Source organism: Pelophylax lessonae (genome assembly GCF_965119305.1).
Source record: "Pelophylax lessonae genome assembly, chromosome: 6".
Taxonomy (NCBI): Eukaryota; Metazoa; Chordata; class Amphibia; order Anura; family Ranidae; genus Pelophylax; species Pelophylax lessonae.
Genome location: NC_138773.1, coordinates 240350840 through 240364811, shown reverse-complemented (window position 1 = coordinate 240364811; position 13972 = coordinate 240350840). Strand labels below are relative to the sequence as shown.

Sequence of the window (13972 nt, the reverse complement as noted above, 5' to 3'; positions counted from 1 at the left end):
TTTAGATATATTAATGTAGTATTATTATATGACCTTGAGTAATGTAAATAAATGACTGATAGAAATGAAGCAAATATTACAATAATGTTTCTATTTGGGTAATAATGAGTTTAAAATTTGATGTAATGGATTGGGATGATAGACAGCTAGCCGTTCTTCTCTCTGGAATGATCCCAGAGTGCCTGTGATCCTTCTATATATAGAATATATATATATCTATATATTTCAAAAGCCCATCCCCATACAGTTAGAATCACTCCCCTAGGCTCACATTTAACCCCTTGATCACCCACAGTGTTAACCCCTTCCCTGCCAGTGTCATTATTACAGTAACAGTGCATTTAGCACTGATTACTGTAGTAATGTCACTGGTCCCCCCAAAAGTGTCATAAATGTCATTTAGGGGTCCAATCTGTCCGCCGCAAAAAACAATAAAAATGACACAAATCTTTCCCGTAGTTAGTAGACACGATAACTTTTGCGTAAACCAATCAAAATATGCTTATTGCTATTTCTTTTACCAAAAATATGTAGCAGAAAACAAATTGACCTAAAATGTTAAAACATTTTGATTTTTAATTTTTTTTGGGAATGTTTTATAGCAGAAAGTGAAAATTATTGTTTTTTTTTCAGAATTGTCGCTCTTTTTTTGTTCATGGCACAAAAAAAATCGCACAGTTGATCAAATACCACCAAAAGAAAGCTCTATTTGTGGGAAAAAAAGGACATCAATATTTTTTGGGTACAGCGTTGCACGTCAGTGCAATTTTCCATTAAACTAACGCAGTGCCGAATCGCAAAAATGGCCTGGTCTTTACAGGAGGGCAAATCCCTCTGGTCCAGAAGTGGTTAATCATTAAAAATGTTTGCTTCTTTTTAAACATCTTTTGACTAGGACCATCTAAATATTTAAAATATTATATTTGCATTCAAATTCTACTAGAAAATGAGTAGGCATTTTATGATAATATGGATGGAATAGGACGGTAAGGTATCATCATATACCGTGACAACTAAAATTTCATATTTATTTATATACAGAAAAATCTGTTCAGACTACTTTTTTTGAGATGTTTAACTGTTTTATCACATTTTATTTTATGCAATAGGTTTCACATGACGTATGATTTAAATAATTGTAGGACTGTAATAGGAACAATGAGACTGAGTCATACCTTCCAAGTGGGAATCAACACTTCCTTTGGATAACAATGTTTTTACCTTCTCTCGAGGAGTCAGTTTTTTTAGGATATCAGCTAATTTAGAGATAGTCACTGTGTATTATCATTATATTTACAAAGATTTAATATTGGTAAATGATTGAAATATGGAAATGGAAATAAATTGAATTTACTGTGTATTAAAATATGTTTTTATTAAATACATTTATTGAGCTTCTTTACAGCTTTACTGGATTTTCTATTAACTGTCTTTGTTAAGTATTTCTATTTATAAAAAAAAAAAGACAAAGAAATTGTTACTAAACAAGTAAAATGGAAATTTGAATATAGTGTATGAAAGATACCTTCTACTTTCTCTCTTTAGGTCAGATATTGGTATAGTCTCCTCAGGAGTCTTTGAGACACCTTAGACAATGTTATATTTGTATGATTATAACTGTAAAAAATCTGCTTTAAATGAAATGCTTGGACTTAAATCATAAGGATAGTAATGTACCTTGGCATGAGAATAAATTTCACTTTTGGGTACATCTTTAGAAGTCAGTTTTTTTAGCTGTGTCTGGGAATTTTAATGCATTATTTAGTACTAATTTATTTTTAAAAGTGCTATTATTGAAAAGTGATTCTAGTGTGCTCTAAGCAAAAATAATATATAAGATATACATTTAGTTGGAGAAAAATAAATGATTTCTCTGGTGCAGTGGCTTTTAACTCATCTTCAGGAGCAAGGACTCTCCTTGGAATGTCTACTGTTAGATGTTTTTTGATGTGCATTATTGCAAAGAAAGTCTATAAATTCTTTCCAGTTAAAACATTAGTTGGCAGTTTGCTACTTTTCTTTACAAACTGAATTTTTAAACATTTACCACTTAAAAAGAAAGGTTTATGCAAGAAGTAAGGCTATGCAGGTTCTCTTTTGGAAACAGCAAATTCAGGCTTTTCCTTAGAACCACATCTTTCAGATATTTTTGTTTTTATTAAAAGACAGTCTAATATTAGTATTCAAAAAGTCCTATTGATTTGTGGTAAGTACAAGTAAGTAAGTGACCATATACTATTGGTCCCTCCATGGAAAACTACACCCTGGGCCCCACATCCAATCACTAGCTAAATCTTGCTGCTTTGACTCTCTAAATATTTCCATAATTCACTCCTTCTTAATTATTAAAACACAACAAATTCAATCCCTGGTTATCTCCTACCTTGACTATTGCAACTCCCTTCTCACTGGCCTACCTCTACAAAGGCTATCCCCACTCCAATCTATCATGAATGCTGCTGTTATACACATCCACCTTACTAACATATCTGTAGCTGCCGCCCTTCTCTGCCAATCCCTCCAGTGGCTTCCACTAGCTCAATGTAAAAAAATTAAAAATATTAACTACAGCATTCAAAGCCATTCACAGTGCCCCAAGGTATATCACCAACCTCTTCTCAAAATATCAACCAAGTTGTCCACTCCTAAGACCTCCTTTTTTCTGGCTCCTTCATCACCTCCTCCCATGTTTGCCTTCAGGACTTAGACCAAAACCTCTCCTATCCTCTGGAACTCCCTACCCCTATCTGTTCTACCATGTCTATCTTTAGGCAATCCCTGAAAACACATCTATTCAGAAAAACCTACCCTAGCCAAAAACTACATCTAAAAAAACATCTACCATCACTATCAGGCCATCCGCACAGTTATAACCTCTTGCACCACTTTCCTCTCCCTTTTAGATTTTAAGTTCCATGAGTAGGGCCCTTCAAAACTTTCTATATTGAACTGTATTGTTACTGTACTGTTTCCCTTATATTGTAAAGAGCTGTGCAAACTGTTTGCACCATATAAATCCTGAATTATAATAATAATAATATACCTTCCACATGTGAAGTAATTTCTCCCCTAGAAGCTTGTGCTTTTCCTTTTGCTGTTGGCTTTTTTTGTACTTCTAGTCATGAAGATATTAGTATAACATTAGTATTGTTCAATGGACATTGAGTTTTACATATACAGTTATTGGAATGACAAGATAAGTTTGGGAATATACCTTCTGCAGACACAGGTACTTCATGTTTGTGAACTGTAATCTGCTTTTTTTCATCTGGTGAGATCCTTGTTGGAATTTCAGGTGCTTTAAAGATATTAGTAGTTTTGTTATTGACAAAACAGTAACAGATTCTGATCATAACACATCTAAAATACATCGCAGGCTTTGCTAAGATGTTAGTTGAATACCTTTTTTAGGGACAGCTGCTTTCTTTTTATAAACCAATTTGTATTCTTCTTCTACCAAATATTTATCGGAATCTGAATCTTCTTGTTCTTTAAAATATAAATATTCGTTTTATTTAAATTGATTTTTTTATATAACCTTTAGCTAGTAAATGAATTATATACTCATGCTTAACTGTTTACATACCTGTCACCCCCCGTATATATTTCTTTTCAGGGGCATAAGCAGGAATTTCTTCCTTTTCTTCCTCTGACATTTCAAGTTCTTAAAAAAATATTTATTTTACAAATGTTTTAATCTTAAAATCATATTTATAACAATCTTTCCTATATTCATTTTTATAGTTGATATTATCTGAGCAGACAGATAATACTGGCACTTCCAAGGCAGTTATAAAAGGGCAGCATATTTTCTATATTTGCTCTTTTAATTGTAAACTGCTTCTTCTACTTTACTACACAAGAGTGGTAATAAAGTTTTTGTTTACTACAATATAGAGATTAACAATAGATGGGCATGTAACAGGCCCCATTATATAAATATTAACTTGGGTTTAAAATCATATACCTGTCACTGTTTTTTGTTCTTCATGGAAAGGCTTCTTAGGAATTCCAATGGACACTTAAAAGATATTAGTTTTGTTTAGCAATTTCTGAATGTTAGTGTACAGTCACCATCCATAAAAACTCTTCAATAACTCTAAAATACCTTCAAGACTTGGCTTTACATCTTTAGCAGACCTTGTAAGAATTTTCTCCTCAGGGGTAAGCTTCTCAGACACCTCAGAAACTTTAAAGATATTAGTATTAGCCCAAAACTTAGTGTGTGCTCTCAACCATAGCAACACATAAAAGCACAGGACATAATCTACCTTCTAAACGATGGTATACTTCCTTTTTGGTAACAACACTTGGAAGTTTTTCTTCTTTGTGAATCTCTGCCATTTAAAAGAATATTAGCACTGATTTAGATCATAAAAAATAAGGATTAATTAATTTAAATCTAGATACCATTGTATTGCTTGACATATAGATGCCATTATAATAATGATATATCTATAACAGATATACCTTCAACAGTGTGCATTGCTTCTTTCTTAGGCTTCAGAAATTTCTTCTCTGGAACCCTTATCTCTGGAGCCTCTGGAACTTTAAAATATTAGCAGCCAGTTAGTTTAGGTTCTCAGCTATATTATCATAAACATTCTAATATTTAAAAAGATCTTCTACCTTTAGCTTGCTGGACTGCTACTTTTTTGTCAGCAACTCTTAAAAACTTTTCTTCTGTCTTTTTAGGGATCTCTGTCACTTGAAAAATATTAGGATTGATTTATATAATCATAAATTAGTTTCAAATAAATGTTAAATATCAGCAAAGGATATACCTTGAGGGGCTGGAGCGACTTTGCTAGTAAGTGGTATAGTTGTTTTTTCTCTTTGGGCCACATTAGGAAATTTGTCTTCTGTTTTAAAACAGATACAATTTACTGTTTATATTAAATATAACAACTAATTTCAACCATAAAAACAACTTTGGCATTTTAATTCTGTACTTCCATTGGAAATTAGTGCTTGTTTTGGTTTTACAACAGCCAATTTATCTTCTAATCTTTGTGGAACATCTATTACATGTAGGAATTAAATATAGTTACTATCTTTCTTATAAATAATGCTGGCCTCTTAATGTAAGAATTTGTAAATAGGATTTACCTTCTGCTGCTAGAACTATTTTTCTTTCAGATATTATAACTTCTTCTTCCTCTTCTCCAATAGCTTTTTTGTATGTCTCAACTTTAAAGATATTAGTCATATTTAAATTCTAGTAAGTATCTGATTAATGTAAAAATGTATAAACCAAATCTAAATAATAAACTGTTTACCTTTCAAAGGAGGCACAACCTTTTTAGGAAGTATTTGTGGACTTTTCTGATCTTGAGTAGTTTCCGGCAAGGTTCTGGGCACTTTTAAGATATTAGTAAACCTTTAGCACCAAATCTCCCTAAATCTACAACATCACATACATATAGTTTTGATGATATAACAATAAACACTTAATATACCTTGAGCTGGAGAAATAATTTCTTTCTTAGGAAGAGTGTGCCACAGTTTTTCTTCTTGGATATGTTCTTAAGGGATGAAGATATTAGTAAAACTTTGAGAACAAAACACTTAATACCCAAAAACTATAGAAAGACTTGAGGCACAAAACAATTAATAAACAAAATTTAAGACACATATAGAATAAACAACATAATATACAAAAGAATAGTTGACCAGGAAGAATGTTTATAATACCTTCGATTGGAGGAACTGTTTCTTTTTTAGGAATTTTACGAGGCACTTTCTCCTCAGGAAACAGCTGTTGATCGATCTCAGGTACTTTAAAGATATTAGTACGAACACATTTCAGAGAGCAACGACACACATAAAACAAAAAGACAACAGTTACATATATGACATGTACATGACACATGAAAGATTTTATACCTTTCTTTGGTGGAATACGTTTCTTCTCCACAAGAGGAGGAGGTACTTCTCTGTGTTCAATAACTTGGGTCACTTCTTCCACCACTTTAAAGATATTATTTTTTTTAAGATATTTGTAACATTACAAAAACAAAAAACATGTATACATTGAAAACACACATGTCAGCATAAGAAACATATCTAATGTGTGCATCAAATATTTAGCACATGGGTGAAGCAGCTAGTGTGGCAAGGATTGACAACTACCTTCTACAGTGCTGATTACTTCTTTTTTATGGACAAATGCAGGTGGTTTCTCTTCTGCCACAGTTCCTGGCCTTTCACCCACTTAAAAGAAATGTGAATGTTGTAGTGGTTATTTACAACTGCTAAAAAGTTTGTAAACACTAACAGTGAACTCTGCTATGTTGTACCTTTTAGTGGCAGAGTAGTCTCCATTATGGGAGCAGGTGTTGGTTCCATTGGGACCATTTTCTTTGGTAATTCTGCTATTTTAGGAGATAAACAGGAAGACTGATCTATAGTTCTTTGGCAATATTTTATTTTTTCTTTTATATAGCCTAAATATGCAATTAATGAGAACAATTTAGGGGAAGCTTCCTCTCATTATACTTAAATAGCCATAGAAAGTTGTATTTTTTGTGCTTATGAACTACATATCATATATATGTACATAACTATTTCAGGACACTACAGGCAGTTATAGGGTAAATATAAATGTAGAATTAAAAAAAAAAATGTAGGTAGTAAAATACCTTTAGGTGGAGGTGTTGGAGCAGAAGGAACCTCTTTCTTGGAACTAGTAGTAGGCATTTTCTGCTCAGGAGTAACTTTAGGGGGATCTTCTGCCACTTTTAAGATAGTATAATCATATTAGTAACTTAATTTTACACTGCATAGGATGTCTATTGTAAAACACAAAAAAACAAACAACATATAAGAAGACAATCACAAAATATACCTTTGGCTGCTGGTGCTTCCCTTTTAAAGGGTTTAAGCATCACCTTTTCTTCAGGTACAGGCACTTTAAAAATATTAGCAACAAATCAATATTTTCTTTTTTAAACACAAATACACACATGACAAACATGTGTAGTTGTTGTGTACCTTCTACTGGCTTTGGTTTCTTTTGAATAGATGGAGCCTTTTCCTCAAGAGTGGGAATCTTTGGTGGCTCTGGCACTAAAAATAGTGTATATATTTACTAGCTAGCAAGCGACACCTTCTGTTATGAGAATATATTATAATATATTAAATAATTCAGCAAGGTGAATATACGAAAAGAGAACTGTTAACGCTGAAATTATTTATAAAGTGAAGTTACTGTCTGTGCAGATCCACTGGTACTCTAAGAGCTAGGCAGAGCTGCTAGTTCTCATTGGTAGATTTGTCAATAATATATAAAATGTGTCTACTGTATATATAGCATATAATATTAATACCATAAACTGTAACTATACATATTAATATAATAAAAGATAAATAGCCTTTTGGCAGTTTCCTCAGAAAAAAAAAAAACTTTAGTTACTGGGTAGTAGCTGTAGCAAATAATAAAGGTACAAAGAATGCTATATTGTACTCTCCTACATATAATCTGCTGCTGATGCATAAAGACAGACACCACTGAAATGAGACAAACATACAGAGAATTTGAAGATATTAGTAACACTGAGTCTAAAGATATCTCTGGGGTAATACCTTTGGTTACTGGCATCTTTCTATGCAACTCAGTAATCTCTTCCACTTCTTGTGACACAGTCTTTGGTACTTCAGACACTTTAATATATTGCGCTGATTTAGCAAGTGTAATTTAATTTTGGAATCAGCAAGAAGATGTTTTAAGAAGTGTTTTGTATTACTTGATTAACGTGTTAAGCACTTGAATTTTAAATGAATGCTATTTTACATTCAGTTTGCAATACAGTACATCATCAATCAGGGATTTGGTTCTACTGAATACATACCCTGAGAGGTAATGTTATACATGAATGGCTGATAAAATAAAATAAATCCAATATTTAATCATAATACTGAATTTGTTGGGAAAAGTGCAAATATAATGTATCCCAGATAAAATATAAGATCAATAAAATATAAATATCTGTAAAATCTGATGTTAAAGGTGTAGGCCTTCTTTTAATACCTTTAGGAGTTGGTGCTTCTGGGACAACCTTTGGCGCTTTTTCCTCAGGAATAATCTTCTTAGGTGCTTCTGGCACTTTAAAGAACATTAGACTCTGTTTAATGACAGCTAACATATTTCACAGTGACAGACAAGGAAACGATGACACAAATAAAAAAAAAATACATAAAAAACACTAATGTAATTTGAACCTCTCCAAAGAAGTTGCTAAGATGTAGCATGCATAAAAGGTAAGTGAACTTAGGAAGCATAAAATAGTTTGACATAAACAAAAAGATATTATAGAAAGACAAATGGACAAGTACTTTCTCTACCTTTAACTGGAGGTGCTTCCTCTTTTTTAGGAATGACCTCTTGACCCTTCTCTTCTGGGACCAACCTCTTACGTGGCTCTGGTACTTTTAAATATTTTAGATATTTTAGGGTATGGTAGAATAATTCACATATATCATCATTAATAATTACAGAAGATAAAACTGACAATTTTAAACATACTCTCTTTTTACATAAGCTATGGGCAATTAAAAAAGTAGAGGTATACCTTTGGGGGGTGCAACCTCTTCCTTTTTATGGGTAGGTACTGGTATTTTTTCTTCAGGTACAGGCTTCTTTCTCAGCTCAGGGACTTTAAAAACAATTATTGGCTTAGTAGAAAGACCAACATAATAGTCAACACACAGATGCAATTTGTAGAAAGTAAACAAAAAGACACTTCAAAGACACAAGAGACACTAAGGAATAAAAAGATAACAGTAGTGCCACAGAAATATATTCCTGGTTAGTGCCATTTATATGCACTTATTAGCAAAAGGCAAAAAAAAAAAAAAAAAAAAGATATAAGCAGGTCACTTTGTAGAAAATAAAATGTGTAGTATGCAAAAAATATATACTGTATTAAAGCTTTTAACACAGCATGATTACTTTTGATATCTGGCAAGTTATATACCTTTGATTAGTATGGATTTTATTGGGGCTTTCAGCCTCTGGACCTACACTTTGTTATCAGTTTAAAGATGCAGGCTTCAATTAACTGTTTTGTGTCACCTTAAATATTATCATATTAGCAAGAATTACAAATATGACGTAATACATAAAAACAATAATATAAACATAACAATACAAACAAATGTACTATAAAGAGAGTGGTTTCACAGTTGGACAAGAAAGTTGTGAAGTACCTTTAGCTGGAGGAGCTTCCTCTTTCTTAGCAACAGGAACTGGTACTTTCTCGCCTACTTTTTTGACCGCTTGGGGGGCTTTAAGAAATCAAACTTTTTTTGTAAGAATGACTAAAAAAACCCTGGCAAGAACATTATCAAGACATTTATTACACAAAACACTCAACCAATAATAACATTCTAGTAGGCACTAAATAGCACTCAAGAATAATAGGGGATGGATAGTTTAGTATTGAGAGATAAGATTTATTAATTAGCACTGTCTGGAAATTGTATTTTTTTTTTAAGATTGTTATATTAAAGAAATAGAAAATAGACATACTGATACAAACACAAACACTGTACATATAAATAAAAGAGCACATGGATAACAAACACAAAAAGAAAGTGAAGCAAAGATAATCCTTTAAGAAAAATAGTCTACCTTGGGGAGATGGTACTTCTTTTTTAGGAACAAATTTTTCCTCAGGAACAGGTTTCATTGGTATTTCTGGGACTTTAAAAACATAATTTAGATTTTAGGAATATGTATAAACTATGATAAAGTACCAAGTAAGCTTATAAATAATTGTACCTTTAGGAGCTGCAACCACTTTTTTGGGCACAGGCGCAGGAACCTTTTCTTCAGGGATTGCTCTCTTTTGTACTTCTGGTACTTTAAAAATACAGCACAATGATTGGCTACTTAGATCTATAATAAGGGTAATAACTGCATACTAGACTACATAGCTTCCAGTACAACTGTTTTTTTTTTTGTAGTATACCTTTGCTTGGAGGAGCCTCTTCCTTCTTTGCAGGAGAAGTTGGCAGCTTTTCTTCCGGCACAGATATCCTTGGTTTTTCAGGCACTTTAAAGATATATTATTTTTGTTGTTTTTTGCAATAGATGGATTACAAAATGTATTTGATATGGACACATCACACAAAAAACACATAAAAAACAAGAGTATGCCAACAAGAATTTGAATTACAAAGGAAAACAGAGACACACACACACACAAAAGGTCTCATTTTGTGCAACTTTATGTAAACATTACAATAAATGAAACTATAACTATATATAGTAAAAAAAAACATATATAGCCATAGTGATAAATTAGGATTCTCTCATAAGTTATACTTAAATTGTAAAAGCAGCTGAAGATTTTCTTTAGCTTGAGTAGTACATTGCTATAACTGCTGTTAGGATGTTTTTATTTGATATCTGTGTCCCATTGGGGTGTTCTCCTATTATTTCCTATCCTGTCACCTTTGTAGGAAGGAGAAATCTCCAGCAGGGATGCAGATAGCAATAAAAAGTTAATAGCAGTTCTAGCCTTCCCCTATCCTGCTAATAAGATTTTTTTATGGCCATTCTGCTTGTGTCAAGGAGATTTCTCCACATTTCCTTAATTAGTAATAACACTGTCACCTTCACAGGAAAGGAGGGGAAATCTGCCTAATGAATACACAAAACGCAATGAAAACCAGGGTTCTTACTATTCCCAAAACTCTGACTATAAGTACTATAGGCTTTAGCAGAGAAATACGTATTGTACCATATGTAAATGTACAGTGTCTACCCATACTTGAAGTAAACCTCAAAAAGACTCTGTTAGAAGATCTGGAGGAGATAGGTGATTAGTGTATATTACTCTTTCTTTCCTACCATTTTTCAGAAGATCAGAGGCTGCAAATGTTTGACTCTGCCACTGCAATCCTATTTGTGCAACATTTCTAAAACCAGCATTTTGAATTTAGTAATCAATGGATATTTCCTGGCCAACCCTGCAAAATGGACTGCAGTAATCAAATTTGTTCAGGGGCACTGAGTGTTTACAGCCTCAAATCCCCTGCAGGACACCAGGGAGGTAAAGTAATTTACACTTATTTCCCATAAAATGGAGTCTGTCAAGAGTTTTTATTTAAAATTTGGCAAAATGATAGCCTGAAAAAATACATTTTTACTTATTGCTGTAGGCAAACCATCAAGAAATCATTGATATCTTTACTTTTGTAGGCAACACATAACATACTATCTATAAGGCCAATACACTATATTACCAAAAGTATTGGGATGCCTGCCTTTACAACAACATGAGCTTTAATGGAATTCCAGTCTTAGTCTGTATGGGTTAAAATTGAGTTGGCCCACCCTTTGGAGCTATAACAGCTTCAACTCTTCTGGAAAAGGCTGTCCACAAGGTTTAGGAGAGTGTCTATGGGAATGTTTGACTATTCTTCCAAAAGCACATTTGTTAGGTTAGGCACTTATGTGGATGAGAAGGTCTGGCTAGCAGTCTGCATTCTAATTAATCCCAAAGGTGTTCCATCGAATTAGGGTTAGGACTCTTTGCAGACCAATCAAGTTCCTCCACCCCAAACCCACTCATCTATGTCTTCATTGACCTTTTGTTTCCATGTTGGAACAGGAAGGGGCCAAGCCCAAACTGTTCCCACAAAATGTCTTGTATGATGATGCCTTAAGAGTTCTCTTCACTGAAGTTAAGAGGCCAAGCCCAAATCCCTGAAAAATAACCCCACACTATAGACCCCCTCCACCAAATGATTTGGACCAGTGCAGAAAGCAAGGTCCATAAAGACACGGATGAGCGAGTTTGGGTTGGAGGAACTTGACTGGCCTGACCTCAACCTGATAGAACACCTTTGGGATGAATTAGGGTACAGACTGCCAGCCAGGCCTTTTTTCCAATATCAGTGCCTAACCTCAAAAATGTGCTCCTGGAATATTGGTCATTGATTATTGACAGCCTTCCCAGAAGAGTGCAAGCTGTTACAGCTGCAAAGGGTGGACCAACTCAATATTGAACCCTACGGACTAAGGCTGGGATGCCATTAAAGTTCATGTGAGTGTAAAGGCAGGTGTCCCAAAACATTTGGTTATATTGTACATGAAGCCTTCTTGGTAATGACAGCATTTGTTGCTATTACCATTATTAGTATCTACTTTAGAAAGCTTTGGGACAGAAAGAACATTCACATGAGCTTGGTATAGCCTAGGGGGAGTTCATAATACATTTACTCTTAAATTTACTCTAAAATCACAATTTTCTTATTCTGAGCTAAAAAGGATCTATGTTTGCCAGGTTAATTTGGTCTTATAAGGACCTCCTTATCAGTGCACAAAAATAATCCACAGTGCACACTGGATTGCTCAGCATATGGTTTGCAGACATGCATAAGGAGCATTCTTAAATCTTTACCATACACCATTGACTAGAAAAAAACATCTAGCATATCTGCACTTTTAGCCAAAGCTAGTTACTTGCCATAGAAAACAATAATAGGCTAAAATGTGATCTTTACTGTGTGCTTTTACAAATTATTTCATAGCAAAGAATGTTAAACTAGCCTGTTGTTCTACAACTGCTGAAGACCTTAAGCCATTTTAAATAGGCACACATTTTTACTTTCCAATTATTTCAGACCAGCTCTGCAAACTGCATATTTATATTTTCATTTGACAGTTTAAAAAATAATCAATATCTCAAATAAAATATATACTTTTAGGGAATCTGACGCACATGCCCTGCACCAAAACTCTGAACTGACAACCTTTTCTTAATAATCTAATTTTGCTACACATAGACCTATAACATATACACATACATATACATTTAAACAGATAGTACACCATATAGATGTCTAGATAGGACAAGAAATTTCAGCTATATACCTTTTGCTGCTGGAACTTTCACTTTTGGTGCTTCCTCTGGTAGCCTCTCTTCAGACGCATATTTTTTAATGTCCTTGGAAACTTTAAAGATATTGTATAATTTAGACATTTAAGACATTTGTATAAGAGAAGACAAACAAACACAGAGAACGGGTTTTGTAAATTTCTTTGCCTTGAATACAGAGAACAAAAAGGAATAAGCGATGAATATGGAAGTGTTTGAACATTGTAAGAGTTTCAGTGATATCACGGACAACACAGAACACATGAAGATGGATGAAGATATGTAATGAGTACAACGCTGAGAAGACAAGATATTTTGCTGAAGATATATTATACCTTCAATATGAACAACTTCTTCTTTTTTAGACACAGTAATTGTTTCCCTTCCTTTAAAAGCTGGTTTCTCAGGTTCTCCAGGCACTTAAAAGAGATTAGTTTGCTTAAGACATTTAAAGATTCATAAAGAGTAAATAGAACATACAACACCACAGACTAGAATATTGGACTTGGTTTCATAACCAGGTACTGCATGTGTCATGCATTTTAGTATACTTGGGTGGGTATTATTAGCCAGTAATGGCAAGGATGATAAAAATGAAGTCTACAAAATAGTACTTAGAGTTTGGCAAATTTAAGTAATAAAAAATGTAATAAAAACATATACAGTATATTAACACAATAACTGAAATTTTTTTAACCTAAAACACAGACTATTAGAAATAGATAAAATAAAGATGCTACCTGCTAAACAAAGCAAAACAAAAAGGGCAGAACTAAAAAATCTGCAAATGAATATACATAAAACACAAAAAAGTTCCAGTTTGTTTATGAAGCAGTTCATAGATTTTTTTTAGGTGATTAGAAAAGAGCCCAAATTACTGATCATCTAAATTAACAATAATTTGCTGAACTTCTCTGAACCCTAATGTGCATTTATCTAGGTTAATTTGCACAATTTTCTATAGTGCAGCCTACTTTTTTATTTTTGTTCACTGGGGTATCATTTAATTAGATTTTTAAAAAGCATTTCTTAATATCACACTATCTTTTTTTCCAGCTTTAATCAAGTTCTAACAAGCTCCTAAG

The 13972-nt window shown here is 33.2% G+C and overlaps 1 protein-coding gene across 1 annotated transcript in view; it reads right to left on the bottom strand.

Annotated features, from left to right (window-relative positions):
* LOC309558726 (titin-like) overlaps positions 1-13972 on the bottom strand; it is a 320308-nt gene that overhangs the window by 147791 nt on the left and 158545 nt on the right. Inside the window, exons 134-142 of the mRNA XM_082261775.1 lie at positions 13223-13306; positions 12884-12964; positions 9972-10055; positions 9782-9862; positions 9632-9703; positions 9208-9285; positions 8571-8654; positions 8344-8427; positions 8030-8104 (exon numbers count right to left, since the gene is read on the bottom strand). Coding sequence (XP_082117901.1) covers positions 8030-8104; positions 8344-8427; positions 8571-8654; positions 9208-9285; positions 9632-9703; positions 9782-9862; positions 9972-10055; positions 12884-12964; positions 13223-13306 — 723 coding nt within the window. The remainder of the gene's footprint in view (positions 1-8029; positions 8105-8343; positions 8428-8570; positions 8655-9207; positions 9286-9631; positions 9704-9781; positions 9863-9971; positions 10056-12883; positions 12965-13222; positions 13307-13972) is intronic.